General features: G+C 29.8%; 2 protein-coding genes across 2 annotated transcripts; one reads left to right on the forward strand and one right to left on the reverse strand.

Annotated features, from left to right (window-relative positions):
- Positions 1–4,573: 4,573 nt before the first annotated feature.
- On the forward strand, positions 4,574–9,609 carry mRpS35 (mitochondrial ribosomal protein S35). Its single transcript, XM_067267366.1, has 8 exons — positions 4,574–4,716; positions 4,803–4,882; positions 7,329–7,554; positions 8,620–8,759; positions 8,848–8,957; positions 9,021–9,090; positions 9,158–9,280; positions 9,352–9,609. Exons 1-8 carry the CDS (start codon positions 4,590–4,592, stop codon positions 9,586–9,588), a joined length of 1,113 nt encoding a protein of 370 aa, XP_067123467.1. The 5' UTR covers positions 4,574–4,589; the 3' UTR covers positions 9,589–9,609.
- mRpL17 (mitochondrial ribosomal protein L17) lies at positions 9,596–18,105 on the reverse strand. The gene is made up of 4 exons (XM_067267367.1): positions 17,813–18,105; positions 15,216–15,287; positions 10,335–10,503; positions 9,596–9,810 (listed from the first exon to the last, which is right to left on the reverse strand). The coding sequence occupies exons 1-4, from the start codon at positions 18,017–18,019 to the stop codon at positions 9,668–9,670; spliced, it is 591 nt and encodes a 196-aa protein (XP_067123468.1). The 5' UTR covers positions 18,020–18,105; the 3' UTR covers positions 9,596–9,667.
- Between the last annotated feature and the right edge of the window lie 1,603 nt (positions 18,106–19,708).

Below are 19,708 nucleotides of genomic sequence, written 5' to 3' on the forward strand. Positions count from 1 at the left end.
TCCCCAGCGGGAAAGGGACAGAATTAAGGCTTACCGTGAAGAACTCGGCTTCTATTTATACTATTTTACATGCGGTTTTTTGCGTTTTTAATTGCGTTTTAATAGGCTACGTCAACAGAATATACACTAAAAAGAGATTTTTTGAAATTCTCCCCATGGGGAAGTGTTACACATTTATAATAGATACATTTTGAGCCACAACAACGCGTGGCCGGGTCAGCTAGTATCCACATAAAATCTTTTAAGTCAATTTTCATCCACTTCCCTCTTTTCGATCTAGTTGAAATTTTGTAAACATATATATTCTCGATAACAATACATTATTCCTTTTTTCTTTTCTTTTTTTTCTTTCTTTTTTGAGTTTGCAAACAATTTTAATTGTTAGCAAAAAATTACCGAAAAATTAAAATTTGTAAATAAAATCTGACAAGAGATGGCGCCACACATGACTTAATAAATCAAAGTTTATAACATAGGGTCTGGACATGATACCGTGATGCATTGCAGTAGTTGCCATATTGGTTACCTTTGTTGTAGTGTATACGGTGTTTGTAGAGCGAATTTGGCTGTTTTTTCGATCTCAATTAACTAAATTTTTTGTTATTTTGGTTTTAAATGATTTGGTGTTAGGCACTAAATTGTAAAATTTTGTCAGTAAAAAGTGTAAGATTGTTCCGTTTTCTCGCTAACAAAACCGGGAGAATTAAATGGCTTTTATATTGCAGAAGAGCCAAGTGTAAATAACTGAGAATTCGAAGATGTATAGGGTTAGTGGATAAAATAATGTTGAAAATATAAATTTACGAAGTGTTTGCAGTAACTTTTGAGATGTAACGTAACTGAATCTTTTAGATACATTTTGAGGAAACACAATTTGAAGTTAAAAGAGTGGACGAGAGAAAATTATTGCTGCTGATCATGAAAATAAATGTGTAAATTACTGTAAATATCATAAATAAATGTCGATATGTCATCCATTTGTTTTAAATTATGTTTCTAGTTATAAATATTCGGTAAATTTTAAACGTGTGAGTAAAACTTTTCCATAAACAGTAATATTCATCTTAAACTGAACAGTAAAACACAGATCATGTATTTGCTTTACAGTTTGTAAGTAAAATCTAGCCATGTACTGTACTACAATGACCAAAATCTTCACTAAAGAACTGCAAACTGCAAACAAGAGCATCAGAGTAAATATATTCTATTTATTATATGCAGTTGTCATCCTTTTATCGAAATGATAAAAAGGATGACAACTGCATATAATAAATAGAATATATTTACTCTGATGCTCCTGTTTGCATTTTGTGTAATGCAAAAATGCAACTGAGCATAAAAAATTAAATATATTCCTATTTTAACAATCAAACAGCATCTCCAAATTTCTCTCATTTTTCATATTAAAACTGAATAAATTTATTCTTGTACTGTTTCATATAAATCATTGACATAGCTTTTTATTTTGAAATCTATGTAGTTAAAGACTTTAATTATATGCCAGAGTAACCTCTAAATGAAAAAATAATCTATTTGAAATTATAAAAGGAATTCCATGGCTTGAACCATGGCTTGAACGTAAAGTTTACTGCATGTACAGAGCATGAAATCTATACCACGATCTTGAAACTAAGGAATCAATATGGCGGCTTTATAAGGAACATTGATGTCCTGACATTGTGTTTATAGACCTTGACTAAACGCATTCAAAAACGGTAATTCCTTGCCGCTTTTAATTCTTACTGTCTACATAAAATCTTGTAACTCAATTTTCATCTGCTTCCCAATTAAATGTTAAACTAAAAAGAAGTTCGATAATTTAGTGTTCCATATTGGTTTAGTTTTATTCCTATGGGCGATCTGCCGACTGGGGATGTTTTTCAGGAGGTCTTTTATGGGAAATTGGTCCTTGTTTACGTGTTACTAACTTTTAAAAAACCCGGAAAACTCCACGTGGCCAGGCTGTTGGCGAAGCGCGAACCCACATCCAACTACCAGTGTTCAGTGGTTTCACGAATGGGCTCAGTATTCTGTATATAAAATCAAGGGCGTCGCCAATGTTCCCTTAACCGTTATATTATTAATCATAACCGCCAAATAACCGCGTCGCCAAATAACCGTTATATTATTAATCATAATGAATAAAATTGCGTATGACGCCATCTGTTGTAATATTTTGTTATAAAAACTTTATATATTTTTAATTATTATAAAATAGCAAAAAGTTTAATTTTGAGGGTAGTGATGAATTTTATAAAAAATTGTAAATGCTAATAACAATTAAAATCTTTATTAAGTTCGACCCCTCTCGAGATATAGCACGTGGGATCTCAAAACGTGGAAATTTCAAAAACCAGAAGAATCAAATTTGACACAATTTCAACATTTTCCCTTGTTATGTATACATACATAAGTAAAAAGTAAAAGGAAAGTAAAAGTAGAAAATAAAAATGTTTTAAAAAAATATAAACAAATGCTTTTATTTACAAATGAACTAAAAAGTAAAAACATAATTGTTATCAGCTTTCACAGTATTCTTGATATTATGAGACCAAAAATAAAAATGTGGGGCACTCGTGAAAAGCTCGTAAAGATTGATAAAAAGTTCAACTAACAACTAGGTATTTTGGGACGATCTACCCTTACCAACTCTATAAAATATAATTTATTGACACAGATTTAAACAAGGAATACAGTGATATAAAAATTATTCACAATAACATAAATAGAGGTAACTAAAAGACATAGAAAATAAGTGATTTTTATAGGATTTATTGGTCAAAATTAGAGCGAAAATCATTGACAAATACTCGTATTTCAAAATGAACAAAAAATACACAAAAGAATAGAAGCAAATAATACGGGCATAGACTAACTCCCAAATTTTCACAATTATAAATAGCACATTCTTGATCTAATGAACAAAATAACGTCTTCACCTTGGATACAATTACAATATTGTTATCAGTACGAAAAATTATTTATTGCAACATTGTCACAATGCCAGGCTGCAAGTTTTAATCATATTTTTAATTTATTTAATTTAAAATATATGCTCTCCATCTCAAATTGGTACTGTACAATGGTGTCTTGTCTCTGTACATCATAGTTTTCCGTTAACAATGAAGTCGTGCCAGTCATCTATCTAACTGGTTTCAGGGGAAGTTTGAATTGAAATAACATGACTTCTGGTTAGAATCAGACGTTCATATATAGTTAATCGGGGCCTCCTGCCCCTAAGCTTTCTATGTCTGGTCTTGAGTTTAAGTATCTAACTTTGTTCTAGAGATTAAGGAAAGACAAACACACGGACGACAGTAAGAATTTATAGGTCTACAATTTTTTAAATTGCAGCCCAATAACCCCATGTTTTCCAAGCTGATCTTTCAAATGACTCTTCTCATTTGAGAGATCAGCTAGGAAAAAAGCACCTCGGAAAAGAGACTATGCACTTTGGTCTATGTAATATTTATTCCATGGTTGCAAGTAACTCTACCAAGCCTAACTCTAGAATAAAAATGTTATTATTTAATTAAATATACTGTATTATTATTTTCATTGTCATTATGGCAACTTATACGACCAACGCGATAATTATTTCAAATATCAAGCGAACAGCCGAATTCCTTTATCGGGCCATTTAAGGCAAATCAATTATTATCAATTGTCATTTTGCAAGAGGGAGGCAGTTAGGCCGCTATCTCTTGTTAAATTTAGTAATTATAAATAAATAAATTTAATTCTGAAATAAAAGAGTGATCAGAGCTGAATAGAACCCCAACATATATTTACTATGCAAAGTCGTTCCCAGTTATACTAACCGCTGTTGTTGTTTTCGATATAACTAAGCAGCTTTTGCTTGTATTCATGTAGAATATTCTAATGGTAAAGTTTAACTGTAAATGATTTCTTTTAAACTCTTGGTTATCCCTGATAAATAAAAGTGTGCATTCTAATTTTGCTTTTTTTTTTTTTTTTTTTTTTTTTTTTAGAACCAGAATACAGCAAAAAGAATTAATTTGGGGCCGAGTCGCCGAGTGCCAAAAGTGCGGAATGGTTTAAAAGAATTTTAGATATTATAATATTGTATAATAATTGGTCAAAAACAGAAGAATCTTAGAATCACTTCAGGCCAGGTTTGAAGAATTCGAGCTGTATTGCATCTTTGACGAAGAATTTCGATTTACTGTATTTCACGGAAGTAAGACTCATCTCTATTTCAACACAGAGTATTTAGAAAAAAAGAATTTATTATATTTAAGCCGTCAGCCTACACGCTATGGAAGACCAGAGAACAAATCTGAGCAAGCAACTCCCCAGGAATTTCTATGAGATGTCTATCCGGATATGTCGAGCCCCGTCACCACCCGGTCGTCCCCATTGTGAGCCAGAGGAAAAAAATTATAATAATAATAATATCTTTCTCTATCGCACAGGCTACAGTTTAAATATATTATTATGTTATAAGTTTTATTAATCTTTATATAAAATTCTCGTAAACACCGTACATAATTTTCATAAATAAAATAACTCCCATAATCATGTGATAATACTGGCTCCCAGATGGCGCTTTGTATTATCTTTCAAACATGGATGCGAGATTTCGCATATTACTGAATGTATCCCGTTCTTCGAATTCAAAATTCTCGTATTTTTACAAAAGGACCAATTTATTCGGATATTCGACAGAAGCAGCGTCCGACCAACCTAAGAATGGTAAATTAAAAGCGAGGTGTAAATAAAATTAATTGTATATAAACATTACGAGGTGTGTCATGAATGAATTGGAATTTCTATTTCAGAAGATGAATTTAGAAAATTTGAGTTAACTAAAAAAGTGGAACGAAGTAGACGACGTCAACAAACAACCCAGAAAACACCGGTGAGTGATTCGGGATCGATCCTGTGTTTAAAAAGTTTTTGATTGTGGAATGTTGAATAAACACTAGAATATTTGATCTTTTCAACAGACAAGATGTAAAACAAACAAAATCTGTAATTGGTCTCTGTGGATAATTTTACTTTTGTTTTACAGTCTTGTCTAGAGCAAAATTGAGTAATGATAGTTGATTATTGGAATGTAAATCACAGCAAATGACTGAATTTCTGTTTAATTGGTAATGTTATCATCTATATTTTGCAGTCCTACTTATCCTAACCTGATCTTGCTTTTATAAAATCTGCAGAACAAATAATGATATATTTGTAAAGGATCACAATTCTTTGGAAAATGATAGCTTACCTTTATTAGTTATTCGAAATATTTCCATCTTATGAAATCAAGTAAGAATCTATGAAGATAATTGAATTAAAAATGTGTACAGGATCCCATTTCGTAAGGATTTTTTGTAACATTGCGAGAGCAGTTTTGACTAAATTGTGATAAATAATAGAATGCCTCGAGATGCATATAAATACTAGAATATAAGAATTTTTGACTCGATGGAAATCAAGTAAAAAGCAAAAAATGATTTTCTTTAACATTACATCAATGAAGAATATTTTTTTTTCTAAAGTTTATTTGAACCCTTTCAAATCAACATATTAAAATGAAAATTGGTTAATGAAATAAAGACAATTAGTAGAGACTTTTGAGATAGTTGTAAACCTGCACCTCCAAGAGGATAATGTGAATTTGATGTTAAAAATAATAAATTTCCCTCCTATAACCTAAAAAGCTTTTAATTAATGTCAATTAATTTTCATTAGAAAATCTTTTCAAACTCCAAATTTTTACTTTCCTCTTTCAGGCACACATCCTCACCTATCTCAAAAACATCTAATCATTGCCTTTATTTCATTAACAAATTTTCATTTTATTATTTTGCTTGGAAGAGTTCAAACAAATGTTTGAAAATAAAAAATTTTCATAATGTTAAAGAAAATCATTTTTTATTTTTTTACTAGCTTTCCACTAAGTCAAAATTCTAATATTCTTGTATTACATGTACAGTACCTCAAAGTTTTATGAGTAAAAGGTGCATTGTGTGAAAAAAAGAAAATGCTTTACTTATAGCATACAGCTGAGCTTTAATCAGGATGAATTAATTTGCCATTGTGTTTAAAGCTTTAATAAATAATGTTTAGTCTGTAAAAAATGATTTTATTTAAATATACTGAATCGACATAGGCTGTTTTTTTTCAAGCTCCAATGGTCCATAAAAAAAAAGACAAGTGTAAATAACCAAATGAATTTATTACCAAAAGTTAGGTACAAACATGGTTACTATTTGACATAATCACTGTGAAGATTGAGGCATTTGTCATATCTGTGGATGAGCTTTTCATCCCCTTGTCATAGAATGTTGCCACCAGTGAATTGAGATGGACTTAACATTGTTTTGAAGATCGTCATTAGTCTCAAACCTCTACCCTGCTACCCACTTTTTCTGTTCAAGAAAGAGGTGGAAGTTGCTTGACGCTAAATTGGGACTATACGCTGGGTGTTTAAAGCTGATGAAGACTTCCACCTTTCAGACTTCTACCCAGCTTGAAACTTTTTAATGTGTGAAGACTTCCATCTAATTAAAATTTATTTTGTATACTAGTACTTTCTATATATTAACAGGACTTATTGTACTGGAAATTATGGATGCAGATATTTAGTCTTACAGATCAAAAATAATGTTCTTTATTTAGTTCACGTGAACACACACTTTAAACATGTGTTTCGGACTTGTTCTTCCCTCCTCAGCAGGCCTTTAAATGACACTTTCTACAATTAACAATAAAAACATTTCTTGGTACAATTATAACTAAAATTAGTTAAAAACATAAACATTTCCTGACAATAAATTTAAAAATTCTTATAATTTCTGTATTTCTGATCTTCTCTACAAATTTTAAATAGAGTTAAAAAGGACACAAAGGCATAATAATTAAACTTCCATCTAATGTTCTGCTAAATTATTGTAGGTGCAATGACTTTAAGGCTAGAAGCCTTTTAAAACTTCTTTCTCATTGTAAATCTAGGCAATAAAATGCTGATCACGTAAGTCCAAAATTTGAATTTATTCAATATTATTTTGTTCAAATTGGTTCATTGGTCATGCAGATTTTAAGGGTCAAAGTTGGCTCTTTAACATTAATCATATGGCAGAGCTTTACTATAGAGTGCTCTATGATAGATGCTTATAGATGGATAAATTGTAACTTATGTTTCAATTTAAATATAATATTTTCTAAGAGAAAAATTATTTGGAAATTTTTGAGTTAAATCTGAAGTTTTATGAAATTTTACATATGTACTAACAGATTACATACATAAAATAAATTAATTCAATTTAACATTATACTTTTTTAATGTTAATTTTAATAAATATTTTTAGACACCTCCACCTCGTTATTTAAGATTACCGACCGATGCTCCTTGGATGAATGTTTGGCCGACGGCTCAAAGTTTTCGTCCATCTGTAGTTCCACTCCCATTAAGACAGGGTTATGTGGAAAAAGGTGCACCACCTGGAAAATTTGCAAATGCAGAATTGATGAAGATACCCAATTTTCTTCATTTAACTCCACCTGCTATCAAAAAACATTGTGAGGCCATTAAAAGTTAGTGTTGAATATTACAATTTTTTCTCTATTTCATATTTTCTAATTATTTATAATCCCAAATATTTGTACTTAATTTTTCTGATTGTCTTTAATTAAGTAAAACAATATATTTAATTTTTAAAAAATATCAATTTTTTCAAAAAATGTTTTTAGTTTATACTAATTTGATATCTTTGAAAGCAAACATCTGTGAAGATTTGATAATTTATAATAATTACATCAACTTTGAAGAGGGTTAAAAAATTACACAAGTTAAGAATGATCAAAATACCAACTTTTTATTGTAGGATTCAGCACTTTCACAATAAAAACATTAATTTAAAACATTTTGATAATTTTTCACAATATCTATTATGTCTTGTAGCCATACTTATAGATGTCTAAATTTTACTGTTTGAATTTTTTCTGTATAAATCTAATGCTTCAAAAAAGATGATAATCCTGGGTTATGTAGATAAGTTTTGTTCAACCAAATCAAAGTGCACTTTGACATTGAAAATTATATAAAAACTATTACTAGAACATGATATACAAATGCTATCATTGGTATTATCGTGTGAATCCTTATCAACTTTTCTCTCAACAGTGAAATTATTTAAAAACAATGTATGTTTCATTTTACTTAAATGTAAAATGCTGTAAAAGACAATTTTTCTTGAAATAATTCACCAGAGGAAGAAAATGACATTTATATTCTGAGTGAATTTTAAACCAATTACGAAAAACTGATAACAAATTGAAAGGAAAAATATCTGTGTTAAGTGACCTCCCATTTAAGATGATGGCATTGTATAGCAAGTCTTCATTTAATGTCATTTCATTATGACATTGTTGAGGAAAGATACATTTGTAATCATTACAATTATTGCTGTTGAATTTTCTTTATAAACAATAAAATTGATTGTATGAGGTGGGAATTAAATATTGGAGGTTTGAAACATGATCCAATAGGAAACTTAACTCTTGTTTTTATCATTTAGCTCTAGTAAAATTGGTTTTATATGTCATTTTGTTTAACATCAGAAATATTACACACTTTAATCTCACCTTTATTTTCCACAGAATTTTGTACAAAGTGGCCAGAAAAATTAGAAACTGATGAAATCTGTGATAAATATTTTCCACTTGAATTTATTACTAGTGATTATTGTTATTCGTCACCATCTATCAGGGAGCCGAAGGCAAGAATTGTCACATTAAAAGTACATAAAAAATTTTTTAAACAAATAATTCTTTTTATTTCTAAATAGAGAAACCAAAAAGTACAGAAAGATTTATTTATATTTTCAGATAAAATTATCGTCACTTACTCTCGATTACCATGCACGTGATAAGTTGTTGCGCTTAGTTGGAGAACGTTATGATCCAAATACGGATATGTTAACTTTAGTGGCAGAAAGGTAATTACTTTCTATTTATTCCAAATTAAATTAGTGTCATTAATATTCTGATGTATTTCTTAGATGTCCACTAAGACAGCAAAACAAAGATTATGTTATTTATTTATTAACTGCACTATTTTATGAATCTTGGGTAAGTAAAAATGAATTTTACAATATTAAGCAAACAGAATATATTAAAATAAAATATATTAAAACAGAAAACTGAGCCTTGGGAAGCAGAGAAAACAGAAGCAGATATGGAAAAGTTTTTTTGGGAAAATAGCTTGTCCCAGAAAAAGATAATAGAATTAGTTTCATGTGTTAAAGAATATGGCAAAAAGGTATTTATTATTACTATTTAAAAAATATAATGGAAATTTATTTAATAATAACACCATGTTATGCTTATTAGAATAAAAGTGAAGAAGATTCATATATCAAAAGTTTACCTAATGAATATGATAAGAGAGATGTGCTTGTTCTAAACGAAGTAAAATCATATGAAAAAGCAATTCTTGAACTTAAGAATGAAGGAGAAGATGAAATGACTCTTAAACAATACAGAGAAGCTGTTGTTAATTTAATAAATTTGAAAACACTTCCAAAGAAAGAAATGGGTCACTGTAATACACAAAATACTGAAAAATAAATGAATGTTTTAATGGAATAAGTTTTTTATTTGAACAAATGTTAAATTTGATTTATTTACAGTTTTGATGTTCTACTATTCACTTCAAATTTTGCATTTCTTGTTCTTGTTGTTTTTGAAATTTTTGTGCTAGAAATTCCTTTTTTGCTTCGTTCAATAAGATATTTGTTAAGAATCTGTTGTTCGGTGCGATTCTACCAGGCATGGGAGGAAATGGATTACCTAGAAATGTAAGAAAACCACATGATTAATATTTTAGTAAGATATATATAATTTGAAATGTTTCTTAAAAGATATCTTCTTTGGATATTATTTCTAATCAATTGCTTTCACATGACCTGGCATGTAGAAGATATAACAACAAATTAAAAAATTATTCATATTTCAAAGTTTGATCGCTTGTTACACTATTTTTTAAATAATACCAATCTTTCAAATCAAAAGAAATGAACATTATGATAAATGCAATCTTTTATGTATATATTGAATGTTAATATTTCATCTTTGTTAAAATAAGAACTAAATGATGCATTTCTGATCTTAAATTTTTTGCTAGTTTTGATGAGAGGAAAGCTCAACAGCAACTGAATTTGTATTATAAAGAAGGCTAATTGGTTATATATATGGAAGGCTAATTAATATATATATATATAAATCTTTCTTCAGTTTGTCTCCCAAGATATATTACTTATCATTTTTAAAATTTGAATATAAAAATAATTTATATTTCTAATTATGTAATTTACCTTTTAATTCCAGAACTGCTCTCTCAGTTATATATAAACTTGTTTTATCTTTTCCTGTTACTGTATTTTCAAATTGTCTAGGTACCATATGCAGAAGAGTATAACATTCATTGTAAGAATTGTAACGTGGGACAAGAACCTTGAATAATTTATGAATAAGTTGTTCTTCCTGAAATAAAAAAAATTACAATTTGAATAAATTTTTAACATATATCGAAATGATTCAAATTAATGAGTGTTTGAACATACTCTTTTGACATATAATGTTTAAACATATACAAGTTATCATTATAAGAGAAAAAGATAAAATGGGTTAATATGAAAAGTTGAATTTAGGTTTAATATTTGTGAATTACCAATAAACTAAACTTACCAATATACTAAAATAATTACAATAGGCCTTCAGTAGGATTAATTGAGGAAAAGGATATCTGCTATTGCAAAATTCTGTTAATGTATTTTATGATTTATTCAATTATGTTAAATTCTGGTTAGAATTTATTAATCTTGTACATTTTTTTTAAAGATACGTTAAATTGTGGTTATAATGTATAGGTACAATGAATAATTACTCAACTCACAGCATGTTTAAAGATTGAGCCATTTGCAAATAAAAAAGGGTTCTAAATTCTAAATCTTCCCAAAGCTAGTTATATACTAGTATAAACACCAACAAAAACCTTCAAAATATACCAGCAAATAAAATTTAATATAAATACGTGATGACAAACATTTTTGATCCAAATAGGATCTGCACCACATCAAAAAATGTTAAACGATCGAATTTAAATATTTTAAAATTGTCTGAACACTAAATATTTAAATCCAAACATTTAACATTTTAATTCTATCAAACATTTTTTGACCTGATGCAGATCCTATTAGGATCAAAAACGTTTGTCATAACATATACCAGCAAATAAAATGTAATATAAATATTTAAGAAGTATCAAACACAAATTCATGTTAATAACAACCACTTGGCTTTTTTCCACCTTTATTTAGTTGATACGGTACACGTTTCGGGCCTTATAGGCCCGAAACGTGTACCGTATCAACTAAATAAAGGTGGAAAAAAGCCAAGTGGTTGTTATTAACACGAATTTGTGTTTGATACTTCGAAGAATAATACAACATAGTTTCACAAAAATCATAAATATTTAAGGTTTTTTTTATGGGTTCTAAATTTTTATTTTAAACCAAAGACATACTTTATATCAACTAAAATTTAATTTTATTGTAATCTGTACTCTTTAATACTATAAATAAAAATATATTTGTCATTAGATAGGAAAATGTTAAATTATTTTAAAGCTGTTATATAAAAATAATAATCACAATAGCAAAAATAAAGACTTTAAAAATGACTTTTCATCCAAGTAAACTTTAAATATTTTTAATCACCCAAGCAATCAAATAATTTAAATAACACAAACCTTTTAATTCAAAATGAGCAATTATTTATTGTGATATCATCATAATACTGGGCTGCAATTTTTAATCATATTTATTTTATTTAAAATATATGCTCTCCACCTCAAGTTAGTAGTGCCTTGTCCCTGTGCATCATATTTTTCCTGTCAGCAACAGAATCATGCCAATCTTCTCCCTAACTCCTCTCTAGAAAAAATTTTTTTTAATTGAAATAACCTGACTTCTGGTTTGCATCAGAAGTTTGTATATAGTTAATCAGGGCCTCCTGCTCCAATCTTTCCGTATCTGGTCTCAGCTCTCATCTATCTAACTCATTCTCAAGATTAAGGAAGGAACAGACAACAGTGGAAATTTATAGGTCTAAATTTTTTCAAATTGCAGCCCAATCAGTAACAATTGTATCTATTCCAGAAACTTCCAGAGTTTTCTACCATTCTGTTGATCTGATAGGCTTTTCAACAGACAGAAGCAGATTTATGTCTTTAGCTGTGCTACATTCTGGTCATTATCTGTTGTCTTTGAGAAACAATGACTAGAATATAGACCCAGCTGATTTGCCATTTTACATGTCATGTATACAGTAGTATGTTATTTGCATATCTACATGCAGTATTCTAAAAATGCCGTATTATTTAATATCTTTGTCAACTGTATGTATTAATTAAAGCAATTACATTATAACAAATCCCTGAAGTAGGCATTATACAAAATGTAGTTATGGACAAGTTGACTTTTGTAAAGTTACAAACCTTTGGAAAAGAATACATTGTGATATATTTTAAATTGTTATTTTTGTAACTGAATATATAATTTTCTTAAATATATACTAAATAACATAAATCAAGATAGTCTAAATGGGAGGCTGTTGTTAAGTCTGGTCTAATTATCCCTAGATAATTGGCTCATGCATCACTATTGTCTGGTTAATTTTCAGCATTTTCATTAGCATCTTTCATATATGATTTGTTACAGTCTAATTTTTATGTTCAGCAGTAATAGTATAAAATGGAATTATGTCCTGTCATTAATATCTAGATACTTCTCTGTGGATAATGAATGACAGCCTATGTAAGATACACTGTAAGCCTATTAATAGTAGGATCAATATCTCCCTTCCCAATCATGGTAATAGATCAAGAAAATTCTAGCATGAATTGATAATATGTACTATTTAAGTAGTTATTCTATACTTTACACTTTAGTAATCACTCCATACATGGCATTTCAGCAGCATTACCAAGATCTCTAGGGTTGATAGTTTTTGATGTGATATACAAATAGAAGCAAGAAGCTGAATCTACCATGAAATGGCTCTTTAAACATCCAAAGTTAAGAGAACATAACAGGAAAGGTCTGCAAAGAGCTGCTCCAAACACAATTTAGCATTGTCTTAAGTCATTCAAACTCTATATGAGACTACTGACACTAGCAGGAGCATGAGTAAAGTGCACAGAACACTACACAACACAGGATAGCTGCACAATCATAATAACCTAAGTTCAGTGCTGGATTTACCTTTGAAGGAGTGCCTTGCAACTAAAAAAAAAAGTTGGAAACTGAGGGAAGAGCTAAACTCATTTAGCATTAATATACAGTTTATTACATAGTTTATCATGTATATTACACAACTTCTGACTCATAAGCCACAAACGGCTTAATCACATTAACAAAAGACAATTTCTACAATTTATCATTCTCAATAAACATAAGACTTAAATCTGAAGTTTCTATTGCTTTAATGTTGTACACAAAGTTTATTTTGTAACATAAATTTGGTCTGCATCATCTTCATAACTCAACAAGAAAATTTAATAAAAAATTAGAGGAGAGTTCCCAATGGACCCTCAGCATAGGCCTCAAGCAGTTGCTTGTTTTGCTTCACTGCCTAAGCTGCTAATCATATTGACTAATACTAGACACTGATGTGAGAATAACATCCAACTGACAAAACTTTTGGTCTGGCAATACATACCAAACATAGACACAAACATACACATTTTATTTAGACTTTTAGGTTTGGAGAGAGATTTGGCTTAAACTAGGGATGGGTGGAGAGAGTGTAGAGGTCTTTTACAATAAGGTGACAAACTGTCCTCCTTTTGTAAGTTCTGTCTTCCCTTGACACCCAACTGTGAAAAAATAAGTCGCGAAATAAACCTTGACAACGCGCTTTAACATTAAGTCATGGAAAGTTCGACCGACTCAACAACCCATGACTAAAAAAAAGAAAAAAAGAAAAAGGGTCAACAGATTCACGCTAGACAATATAAACCTATGTGATGATATTGCTTATTCGATACAGCGTTCAAGTTTGCTCGAGTGTGGGCATATTACAATTCAATAATCTGATACTGTTTTATAAAACGGTTAAGGAGGGTGACACCCACGGTATGACGTGGGGTGACACCACGATATCCACCCCAGGTGTCACCCATGCTAGTTACGCCACTGCATATGCAGTAGAGATTATTATAGTGTATTATTATTGCAATGAATAAAATGTTTCTTTTATTTACAATATTTTTTTCCTTCAATTTATGTGCCCTCCTTTTCATTATAAAAAGATGGTCACCTTATTTACAAGTACAAATTTTTAATTGTTTTGAAAATTGTATAGTGTAGTTTCCTAAGGATCTACTTAAATATTCAAAAGCTACAGATTTTATATAAAAGTTACATGAATACAGTGAGGATTTATAGACTTTCACTAATACAAATGTCATATGAGTTCTAAAATAAAGAAAGTTTTAACGTACAGCACATATTGAGGACAAGACTGTAATGTTTATTTGCTAAAGACAAATAAACTATATAAATTTTGGCTATGATGTTTGCATCAAATTACATTCATATTGACAGCTGAATTTTCTTCAGATACACACTGTAACCATATATACACAATTTCAGTATCACTCAGCAGGATCTTCTATACTTATAAGCATAGGTTCATTTCATTTTATGAGTATTTACTGCTTTGGGGAATTTCTAACCTTTGGAAGGAAAAATTCCCAAGGTGTCCTCATTAAATTGGTGCAATATATACTGAATAACCTGAATAAAGCAGAAACCTGCCTAAATGGAAAAAGTTCTTCAGAATAGAATGATTTTTATATATTAAATTTTACTATAAGACAGAAACTTGTCCAACATGGAAGAGACAAAGAACGTAACATAACCTGGATAAAGCAACAAATTAATATTTCACTTGTAGATAAATAAGTAAAATCATCTCCAGGTATAATGATGATCACAAAGCTTGACAAACTTTATTTTGAAGATAAGTTTGAACCTTGTCAAAGAGAGAAAGGCTGCATGACAAAGGCATATGGTGTAAAGTCTTTGTTGTTTTGTACTTAAGATATGAAAGAATTTTAAAATATGGTTATAATTATCTAATTTATGAAATCATCATAAACTGTAGTTATTAAAATATTTCTTAATACTTACTTCTAACCAAAATGTGGCTAATTCCATGGTAGGAACATGTTTGTCTCCATTTCTTATGGCTTCAGTTATAAGCTGTAAAATAATAATCACCAGAAGATATTCTATAGAATCAAAATATACTGATATATTTCTAGCATCAAAATAATATGTATAATAAATAATAATAAAAAATTTCAATTAATCATATTTTAAATATTTAAATGAATGAATCGCTGCTATAAACTAAATAATTGATTATATACCAAAAAGCAATTCCAAAAACATGTTGCTTTTTTGTATTCTCAAATGCATTGCATAGTAGAATATATAAATCATATATTGCTGCGAGCAAAAACAGCTCAAACAAAAAGAATATTCTTGAAACCATTCTGTACTAGAAATTTAGAGAACAATTCTTGTTTGCCATTTTGTTTTTCTTGAGTTCAATATGCAATTGTGAGAAGCTGGGATTTGAGATTGATGCTCTAAACCCTTTTCCCAACGTCGGTCCGGCAAAGACCGCCCAATTGTCACTGGGTGGCTGTTTCAAGTTAGAATCTGGTAGGAGGGTGTTTCTAAAAGCAAGTGGGGAGTGCAACGAGTCTGTCGATAAGGTGACCAATTCTCCAAGTAAAGACCACTGGACAGATTAACAAAATAAATTTAATATGGAACGAATTGAAATAGATAACACAATTAAAATAAAATCATATCATCTACAGGAATTTCATTTTGTATATATAATAATGTTTTATCGAAGGTCCAAACATTCTAATTATCTGATGATAAAACTAAACGTTCACATAGAGTGACAATTAAATTTGTAAACTTGTTCATGTAAATATATGCATTTTATTATTATTCTCATTCATCTTCATAAACAACAACTATAAAATAATTTCTGTACTTCTGTAAATTTAAAATTTTTAATTTTTTATCATCACTGAGTACAGATTTTCTATTTTATTTTGAAACTACATTTTCTGATGTTTACAATTTTCATTACATCAATAGTCTATTTGTTTTTTTATATATTTTAAAAAATATTTTAAATAAAAATTTATTAATATATTTTTAAACGTAAATAAATGAGACATTGGAATAGGAAGATTTATATATAATTAGAGTGTAACATGTTTATAAAATTATTGAATAATTAATTTAGAGAAAAATTTCCAAATTAGTTATTGAACGAATTTGCATGACTGCAAATCATTACATTAAAAGAATTTTGTTACTAAACAGAACTGAAAGAATAGTTCCCAATTATCAATTATGTAATTGGATTCTGTCTATACAAAGCAACATCCTAAAAAAAGATAATTAGCTATTGGCTACACTGCAAGTGAGAATCACAGATAAGACTGATCTACCATACATCAACGTCAGTAACACAAGAAAGAAAAGTGGGAACCTCATTCTGCTTTAATTCTACCATTTAGCAAACTTCAGTATGGTTTATCTCTACCAGTTACCATTGACTGGAAAATATCGAGAACATTTGTATACAAGCAAAACCATCAAAAAGAGTGAAGTTTCCAGAAGTGAGCTTTATAAGAAATGACCTTCCAGAACTTGTTTCCTTTAGTGCCAAATTATTTAAAAAATTGTTTTAAAAGAGTTTTAAAAAAAGAAGAAACTAAAACCAGTGTTTAAAATCATTTAATGTTTTCCTATTTATAAGAGAGGATTAAAACATACTTTAGTGGTATAAAATGCATTGTCAGCACAAGATTATTTGTTGATATATTTAGGGCTTAAAATTGACATTCCAAGATATACCCTAGCAAAATTGAATAGTTTAGTAAATGTATATAACAGCATTATAAGATTTCCCCTAGCAAACAGTTCAGAGGACCTTTGAAAAAAAGGACAAATTTTTGGACATATTTGACCAAACCAGAAAATATAAGGGAAACTTTGAGCAGAATATCTTACGAGGGTCAGTTATGGCCCCGTGGTTTGTTCCTTCTGGTAATTTTGTTCATAGGATGGCCTATAATTCTAAAAAGGTAATAGTGCCTAGCAGATAGAATATCTTACCCAAATTGGAATCTGAAAATTAGCCTTTTCATTAACAGTTTCCAGTTAAACTTTTAATGTATTTATTGATGATTGGAGAAACTACATTAGATCAGTGATTCTCAACCTGTTTTTCTTCATGGTACACTTTTAAGAATCAAAAATTTGGCGGCACACACGGTTACTTTGGTAAGTACCGCAGGACAACCGGTGACATCATAACAATGATTTTTAAACACAATTGGTTATTTAGCTCACGTTTTCTGAATGCCTTGGTAACTACTGGCAGTTACCGGTAACACCGGTTACAACTTCCAAACGTGCCCTTGTTAGGTAGAACTAATTAAACCACTTGTCTGACGTTGCTTACGTATGAGTATTTGCAGTGGCGGCGGCACTTCAAAAATCTCGCGGCATAGCGGTTGAGAATCACTGCATTAGATCACACTATAAAAGGCACAGATTATAATATCCATCGTAGGAACCGAGCCGATCTACAATTGTAGACCAGATATGAATATTTCAGTAAACAAATGATTTAAAATAAAAATAATAAAAGTGCAATTTTTAAAACATTAAGAGAATGATGAATTTACTCTTTCGATATATCCTCTGGCTTCATCCGCTTTGTTCAGATTCAATTCGATCCTCTCGTGTTTAACTACAGCAGTTACAACGTCTCTCAGTTTCAACAATCTTCCGTAAGGTCCTTCCGGATTGGAAAACTTCCTTTTCTCGTAACGAACCCGACATTTTATTAATGGAATTAGTTTTTTAACTGCGGGAGGAACAAACTCCGACATTCTTCTAACGAGAAGAATTTATACAATTTGTAAGAATTATAAAAGAATTTAACAATGTTAGCCTTACTCGAAACGTGCGACTTGAAACTAACATTTACGCCCTCTACCGTTACTCAACAATATATCATAAATTCCTATTACTTCCGAACATTAATTATTATTTATAAGTAAATATGGAATAATAATTCTAATAATTATTCTTAACAGAATACTTAACACATTGACTACCATGAGGATCACCGGTGATCCTCAGTAAAAGTTTATCACTGGGTCGTGAGATTTCCGTCCGTTCCTCAACATGTTTGGCTTCTTATTCCTCAATGATTACAGTTGTGATACGATTGCATATATGGTAATGTGAAAGTGCCTTAAAATCACTACCCACGTATACTATGCAATAATAAGGTGACCAGCTTTTTACAATGGAGGACACACATAAATTGAAGGAAAAAATATTGTAAATAGAAACATTTTATTCATTGCAACAATAATACACTATAATAATCTCTACTGCATGCCTATGTGCCGTGTTGTGTTTCAGTAAGAAGTAAATTGCATGCAGCGCACTCTCTCAAGGTCTCTTGTGCAGAGCATATGCGTTTCATAATCGCGTTTTGCTGTACTGTACCAGAGTCGGTAGATTAACTAGTCTTTCGACTACCTATCTTCGCTAGTAGCTAAAATCAACTAGAGACAAATGTTACCACCAGGGGCATTGCAATCACTACAAGAGCGCTAGATCGAATCGCAGTGAGGTCGAATATTTTTTTTTAATTGAAAGTTATATAACCTTCGAGTTCGATTTCATAATTTTCTATGAATTTTATTATAAGAATGAAAAGGCTTTTATTTAAACCCAAAACCAGGTTTATGGATAAATAAATGACACTTAATAAAACATTAAACACCTTCCATCGCTGAGAAATGTTTATTTAATAAAGATTGATATTCAGTTAAATAAATGACAAGGAACAAAACTGAAATAATAGTACAATTATTAAATTGTGCTATTATGCCAATTATACGTTAAAAATTTATTATACATACAAACAAATTATATTACACATAATTATAATTATAATAATAATATTATTATTTGCGCTATTAAAATTTACTTTAAGTGAGAAATTTTTCTGTTTTTTACTTTCAATTGATGAAATAAATGATTGATTAATCGTTCGCGTGAAAAAATGCAATCGACAGGTAACAAAAAAGTGCAAAAATCTGGAGGTCAAGTAGGACTTGTGACCAGCATTGTGGCATCCTATCATCAATGTAACAGAACACTGATTTAATATAATATCCATTATTGAAAAATAAACATTCATGTTTGGGTTTGTTAATTGTTCACATACTTTGCTTTCTGCCCAGTACATCAATTGGCAAAGCTTATAGCTTGGATATAACAAACCTCCTCGAGATTTGATGAATGTAAATGTCTTCTCTGGTGCAGCATCTTCAGGTTTTGCTGTTAATATATTTTTGCATTCATCACAACCAAGTGATGGCAGCAGATGACGAACAATGTAACCTCCTAAATAATGTAAAATAAACTTAAATGTTTCTGGTGCACAATAATTGTGATCTAATAATTCATTATCAGTAGGATCTCCACAGGGCAGGCTTGGATTACAAAGCAAATTTTGTAAATGTTCTTCCAATTGTTCTTGAACTTCCTTAGTTAAATGG

This window comes from Centruroides vittatus, unplaced genomic scaffold (assembly GCF_030686945.1).
Source record: "Centruroides vittatus isolate TY-2023 unplaced genomic scaffold, ASM3068694v2 contig_301, whole genome shotgun sequence".
Classification (NCBI taxonomy): domain Eukaryota; kingdom Metazoa; phylum Arthropoda; class Arachnida; order Scorpiones; family Buthidae; genus Centruroides; species Centruroides vittatus.